This window comes from Dipteris shenzhenensis, chromosome 2 (assembly GCF_047967505.1).
Source record: "Dipteris shenzhenensis isolate YYH24624 ecotype China chromosome 2, Dip_SZ_1.0, whole genome shotgun sequence".
In the NCBI taxonomy this organism is placed as follows: domain Eukaryota; kingdom Viridiplantae; phylum Streptophyta; class Polypodiopsida; order Gleicheniales; family Dipteridaceae; genus Dipteris; species Dipteris shenzhenensis.
This window is the reverse complement of record NC_141597.1, coordinates 18,979,026-18,985,843: the sequence shown is the minus strand read 5'-3', so window position 1 is coordinate 18,985,843 and position 6,818 is coordinate 18,979,026. Positions and strand designations below refer to the sequence as shown.

Genomic DNA, 6,818 nt, shown 5'->3' with positions numbered 1-6,818 from the left:
GTGTCCCCATAAAGTCTCTGAACAATGGGACGAGTATGCAAAACAAATCGAGGATGGCAGTGTGGAATAGTAATGGCACCCTTTGGTCCAATCCAGGAGGGTTCTTGGAGACATACAATAACAAAGATATGGTCTTCTACACCGAGACACATGAGAGCCCAGAGAGAGGGCTACCCACAATGACAAGATACACATGGGAGTCTGCTCATATGAGGGACCAGAAGAGGGATAGTGGGGTACGAGGATCTGGAGGTGTGGCTGTTCTCTTCAGATCACATCTAAGGCCACTCCTCTGTGATACGAAGGGAGGAACACGGACGGCACATGTGGATTCGTATTCAGTTACTAGACACACGGCCGATCTTCATTGCAGTACGTTACTTTCCCCCAGACTATAATGGCCATGTTTAAGACTCACTAAAAGCATACACAATTTCCCAAAGAAAAAGAAAAACGGCACCCAAATGCTTAGGCCTTGCCTTTGGCTGACCAAAAATATATACAGGTCTTTCTGGAATACTCATCAGTGAAGGTAATGAAGTATGATGATCGACCTACTGATAAGATGGAAGAATAATCCTATGTCACAATGAATGGAGAAAATCTGAGCTCCTAAGCCATGATCTTGAAAATGGTTGCTTTCCCTTTCCCATGCAACAAGCCTTGGGCCAGTGATTATCTGCCACGTGGCCAGGTGGGCCAGCCACAGGCTAGTCAGTGGCAGCCAACCAAGTCAGGCCCCACAGACCTACTGGTCCGTGTATTTGGGGCTGACTGGGTCGGTTGACGCAAGCTGCAAGTTGGCCAGTTTATGGGGGTCCTTGGGGACTATAAAAAGAGCCCACTGGGGTCTCAATTCTCGCCCATTGGAAGCAGCACTTCATGAGGAGTTGTACCATGTCTGATCTTTTAAATAAAACTAGGCTTTTGAAATTAAGGTGTTCAATGCTACATCGTGCAGAGATATGCATCTTACTAATAAAAGCTTCAACCTTCTGCCAATCATGGCACCTTTAGCAGTGGGATTGTGCATCCTTATTTGTTAAAAACTATTTCCATATCATTATTAATCATTTAACCAATGGTTAGAAGATTTTGTGCCATAGTTGGGACATGGCACCTTTAGCAGTGGGATTGTGCATCCTTATTTGTTAAAAACTATTTCCATATCATTATTAATCATTTAACCAATGGTTAGAAGATTTTGTGCCATAGTTGAGACAGAGAAAGCAACACCAATACTTTCTTCAATATATGTATCATTGGGGTATCACTATACAATCATATGTTGCAAATCCTTCAATTTTATGAGGTGTGAGCTGTATTACCATCCACAATCGCCTTCTCTTTGGCTCTTCTGTTGGCATATAATTTTGAAAACCTCATACTTCTTCAAGAGTCTTGCACGTGCTTGCTTGGACATGCATCAAACCAGCAAGTATTTTCATCTTGATGGTTATGAACATTTGGTTTTTTTGTAATGGCATACTTAGAAATGAGAATTTTGAGCTGGAATCATCATCCTAATATTATTCATTAGCATGGTACACAAACTGTCCATGTATACAGCGTGATCTTTCTGTCTACCTATGTATTATTGCAATAGAGGTGTCGAATTTGACTTTATAAGCCTTTCAATGAACCTATATGCTTGAACAAGCATAGCAAAAAGAAGAAAAGCAGGTAATTTATGAGGAAAAACATGAAGGAAATCAAGTATCTTACTGCACTCTTCACCTCTCTCAAAGTTCACCAGGAACTCATAAATACATTTAATATTCTTTCACACCTTGCTCATCAAAGTATAGCCCTACAGTGTCCTCTTAAAATGTGTGTAACTAATTCTGGAAACCACCACATCCCCGAGGAAGTTCACTATGTAATGTGTAAGATAGCACATGAGTTTAACAAAAGGGTTTTATTTTCTTGTTGACTTCAAAACGTATAGATTCTTGGGGGGTTAGAAGAGGTACTTAAAACCCTTTTACTTGAACGCACATGATGTAGGGGGGGGGGGGGGTACATAGTGAATGCCCCAGGCCATAGCCCTACAAAAATACAAATCCTCATTGAAATTATCTATACAGCAGTCATCTCAAACAATAGCCTCCAATATTATTGTAGAGTTGCTGTGTATTGTCCAAGTTTTAAGTGTATGTACTGCCTAGTCCAGAGCTGGGTTTCGAACACCAAAAGCTATCGCCAATTTCATATATGCTTGTGATGCAATTCCTTCTTGTAAACTGGGTCTTGGTGTAGACTTGGAACCTGTTCTGCTGCCTTCCCGTGTGAGCACACAGACATTCGAAGATTTTCCAAACAAATAGGAGTCCGGGTAAGCCTGAGATTTCCTTTGTTTGTTATCACCATAAACTGATGCTCATTCTTATTCATAGCTATCAGAGCACTCCGCTTTTCTTTGCCGGCGCATATTTCCTCAGCTTCAAGAATCATTTGTATTTCCAGCACTTGCATAGATGTTCGCCATGAGCACATGCTAAGAAGCAACTTTTAGAATCATTTGCACAAGCTGCAGAGGGCATACCAGTCCTAGTTCTTCCCAAAAGTTTTGATTTCAACAGTGATGTGGTAAGCATTACTCATCACAGTTCTGTTCTATCTTTTGCACATACTGGTTTCTCAACTGGACATGGAGTACAGATCACCACACATCTTTACAAGAATGCACACCGCCCTTGAACTGATCATACATTAGTCATCTCAAACAAATAATGACCTTCCTTTCCTTAATTGAGTCATCGCACACCATCCATTTACTGGCTTCAACCATGTTGAGAAGCCCTAAAGCTATGTCCAAATCTTCTACATGCCCCCATGAGGACGACCTCAAAATTCTCGATACCCCAATTAATGTGGACTCAAGCATTAGGGCATTGCTGGTACTTGCATTGCCCAACATAAACACATGCAACTTTTCCTGTGCTCCTAAGGCTCTCTCTTTGTGCCCGATGCGGCATAATAGAATCATTTCACGTCTTGGCAATTGCATGAATGTTTGCCATGAGCATATATGAAGCAGCGAAGTCGGGCTTTATCTGGATAAGATGCTGAAAGCATCTCTGTCCTAGTTCTGCTTCCCCGTATGTTGTGGAGCCACTGAGCAAAGCTGTCCATGTTCCTTCACATGGAGGCCGCCACATAATTTCAAGAAATTCCTCTGCCTCATACAAATGCCCTGATCTCCCAAGAAGGTCAACTATGCAAGTATAGTGCTCTACTGTTGGTGCAATGCTATATTCTGCTCTCATCGCCTCGAAGTAATCCTGCCCGTGGATTACCAGGTTGGCAGAGCTACATGCAGTAAGAAGAGATGTGAATGTAATAGCATCCGGCTTAACACCCTCAAAATGCATGTCCTCAAAACATTGTATGGCCATGTTACCCTCACTGTTCGTGCCATAACCCTTAATCATTGCAGTCCATGATACATTATCCCGAGCTGACAGCTTGTCAAAAACCTCACACGCCTCCACAAGTGAGCCACATATTGCATACATGTCGACCAGGGTGTTGCAGACAGACAGATTTTGTTCAAATCCCATCTGGACAATCTCAGCATGAATTTCTCGAGCCTTGCCTATGGCTCCCATGCTGCCACAGGCTTTCAAGCTGCAAATAAATGTGATGGCATCCGGAGAGACACCCTCCAGCTGCATCTGCTCGTAACATTTGAGGGCTTCCTGACCATGTCCATGTTCGGCACATCCTGCAACGAGTGTGTTCCATAACACAACAGTTCGAAAAGGTATCTTGCAAAAGACTTCTCGTGCCTCTGAAAAGGAGCCACATTTGGCATACATGTCAACCAAATTGCTGCTTACAAAAGGATCTCTTGCAAATCCATTCTCTGTGATCTCAGCATGCAGTTCTCGGCCCTTGCCAATGTCTCCAATGCTGCCACAAGCTTTCAAGACAAAAACAAAAGTGTGAGTATTCGGAGAGATGCCCTCCAATTTCATCTGTTCAAAACACTGCAGCGCTTCCTTATCAGATCCATGTTCAGCATATCCTGCAATTAGAGCACTCCACAACACAACATTTCGGACTGGCAGCTTGTCAAGTACCTCCCGTGCTTCTGAAAGAAAGCCACATTTGGCATACATGTTGACCAAAGTACTTCTGACAAATATATCTCTTTCAAATCCCCTTTGTGCAACCTCAGCATGTAATTCTCTACCCTTGCCGATCGCTCCCATGCTCCCACAAGCTTTCAAAACACAAACAAATGTGACAGCATTTGGAGAAACACCCTCCAGTCGCATCTGTTCTAAACAATTTAGTGCTTCCTGACCCGGTCCATGTTCAGCATATCCTGCTATTAATGCACTCCACATCACAACATTTCTAACTTGCAGCTTGTCAAAGACTTCCCGTGCCTCTAAAAGTGAGCCACATTTGACATACATTTCTACCAACGTGCTGTCCACAAAAAGGTCTCTCACAAACCCCTTTTGTGCAATCACAGCATGTATTTCTCGGCCTCTTTCCAAGTCTTTCAGCCTAGCACAAGCTTTTAGTAGAGCCAAAATCATATACCCGCTCAGATGCATATTATTCTCTTGCAATTTTCGATACAGTTTGAGAGCATCTTGCGCTCTCCCACGTTCAATATACGATAGCATGAGAGAATTCCACAAGTTCTCATTCCGATTATTTAACCTGTCAAAAACCTTCTGAGCATCTATAAAACTTCCACATTCCACAAACGTATGCACAATATAATTACCAAGCGCTCCATGTGTTTCCAGGCCATTATTGCAAACGTGTGAATAAAGACGCAAGGCGTACACTATATTTTTCTGCCTCATACACTTCTGTAAGGAGCAGATAAAATTCTCAACCGAAGGTACCTCCTCCATTCTGCCCAAAACACTGAGTGTCTCCTCTATGCTCAACACCTCCCAACAACCGCCCTTGTGTGGTCGTTGTGCACATACGGACCTAACTCTGTCCTTACACATGTGGCTGGACCTTGCTAGCTTCTCCCCCCAATCAGGGTCTCCAGAATTTGAACAAGCGTGTTCTCGCTTTGCATGCCGATCAGATGTTTCGCACCCACTCGTTCCCTGGCTTCCCCCATTCTGAGATTCTTTGCTTAGAAGCATATCTATGCCCCAACCTGGATTGACCGAGCCCTCTGTCAACAGCCCCTCCTGAGTATTCTCACGCCTGAAATCTGGCGCCTTTGTCTGGTAAACTTCACCACAGAGTCATTAGACCAACCATTGACGTCAGACCATTTGAAAATCTAATGCAAGGGCGTGATATACAAATATCTCTACGGCTTCAGCAGTCCGAAACCCTTGTGTCTAGACTCATTACCCACTTACTCTTTTCTTTCTGCTAGGAGAGGAATCCGCAAAGCACTCCTGCCATGAGCATTCTATACATAATCTGTGCGCCCTATCTGCCACAAGGTACAAAATGAAAACGAGCCCAAGGCAAAAAAAGAAGAGGAGGTCTGTCCAACAGTTAGGAGCAGACCTGTTTGAGGTACTAGGAAAAGGGCCAGCCAAAGAATCTTAGCACCATATGACTCGTTTGCAGCTGCACACCTATTTGAGGACGAGAAGCATGGCCTGGCGGAGTATAGCTCAACTGGGTCATTGCGGGTGAGGTGCCGTGGAGCCCCTGTTTGATGATCACAAGCGACAGCTGGTTCAACGTTCCTCCTCCTACTTTGCTGTTGCGAGTGTGGCTGTGTTGGTAAGGGCCTGAGACTGAGGATTTTGGGTAGACCTCCTCTAAAGTATAAGGAGATGTAGCTCCCCTAGACAGCATGGTGGGAAACACATGAAGAGACGAAGAAGAAGACAACGGTGAGAAGAATTATCTTTATATACACAATCAAAGGAAGAGTGCTCCTCCTAAAGAAAGACAAGGCGAATGATATTTAAGCATTCATAAGGCCTGCCCAAGATTAAAAAAGCAAACAAAAAGGGAATGAAGACTCTAGGAGATAAAGTAGGGGTGGTAGGGGGGAGGGAGAAAAGATGGTAAGAAGACTTGAGGAGATAAAGAAGGGAAGAGAGAGAGACAGAGAGTCAACCACTTTAAAGTTTGCTAATCAAGTCCAATAATGAAGAAGAGTCAACATATTGCCCAATAGGAAAAATGCACTTCCAAAAATTATTTAAATCCCTAACTTTGCCAAATTTGAAGCATTGCTAAGGCTACCCAGAGGGCAGGCCAACAAGCTTAATGCCCATTAACAATTGACACAACTACACACTACCTCCTCAAGGCAGAGAACATGGATGGGCGATTTGTTATTAGAGGACCCTCCCGCCTCAGCGAACATGCCAAGAAGTTGAGCAGGCTGGGCGTGAAGGAGCATTGAGAGCACGAGTAGCCCGCCCCGTCTACGACAGGTAAGAGACCCGCTCCGCTGGGTCTCAAGGTGATAATTAATCACTTTGCTGCTTCCACCGATTAACCTCAGCTCAAAGGGCTCAAATTATTCAGATCAGCCTCTTGTCGCTCTTGATTAAGCTTCATTCCGCTCAGCCTCTCCTCACTCATCTCCATCCTCTCCCTCTCTCCTCCCTGCTCGCTCTCCCTCCCCTTCTTCTCCCTTTGAGGAATTATATATCTATATATTATATAATATTATATATATAATATAATATATACATAATATTATAATATATAATATATATTATATATTATAAAAATAATCTATAGATATAATATTATTATAATAAATATAGATTATATTGTATTATATATTTCTCTCTCTCTCTCTCTCTCTCTCTCTCTCTCTCTCTCTCTCTGTGACTCTCTCTCCCCCTCTCTCG

At 43.3% G+C, this 6,818-nt stretch overlaps 1 protein-coding gene across 5 annotated transcripts; it reads right to left on the bottom strand.

The window, feature by feature from the left end:
- Window positions 1–1,934: 1,934 nt before the first annotated feature.
- On the bottom strand, window positions 1,935–5,926 carry LOC147904434 (pentatricopeptide repeat-containing protein DOT4, chloroplastic-like). Of its 5 annotated transcripts, none has more exons than XM_087386410.1 (3): window positions 5,506–5,926; window positions 5,352–5,428; window positions 1,935–5,210 (listed from the first exon to the last, which is right to left on the bottom strand). In XM_087386410.1, exon 3 carries the CDS (start codon window positions 5,124–5,126, stop codon window positions 2,991–2,993), a length of 2,136 nt encoding a protein of 711 aa, XP_087242536.1. In that variant the 5' UTR covers window positions 5,127–5,210; window positions 5,352–5,428; window positions 5,506–5,926; the 3' UTR covers window positions 1,935–2,990. The 5 variants fall into 5 exon arrangements, with proteins under 5 accessions (XP_087242536.1, XP_087242542.1, XP_087242527.1 ...); XM_087386416.1 differs by having other exon boundaries at window positions 5,352–5,424; XM_087386401.1 differs by having other exon boundaries at window positions 5,577–5,926.
- Between the last annotated feature and the right edge of the window lie 892 nt (window positions 5,927–6,818).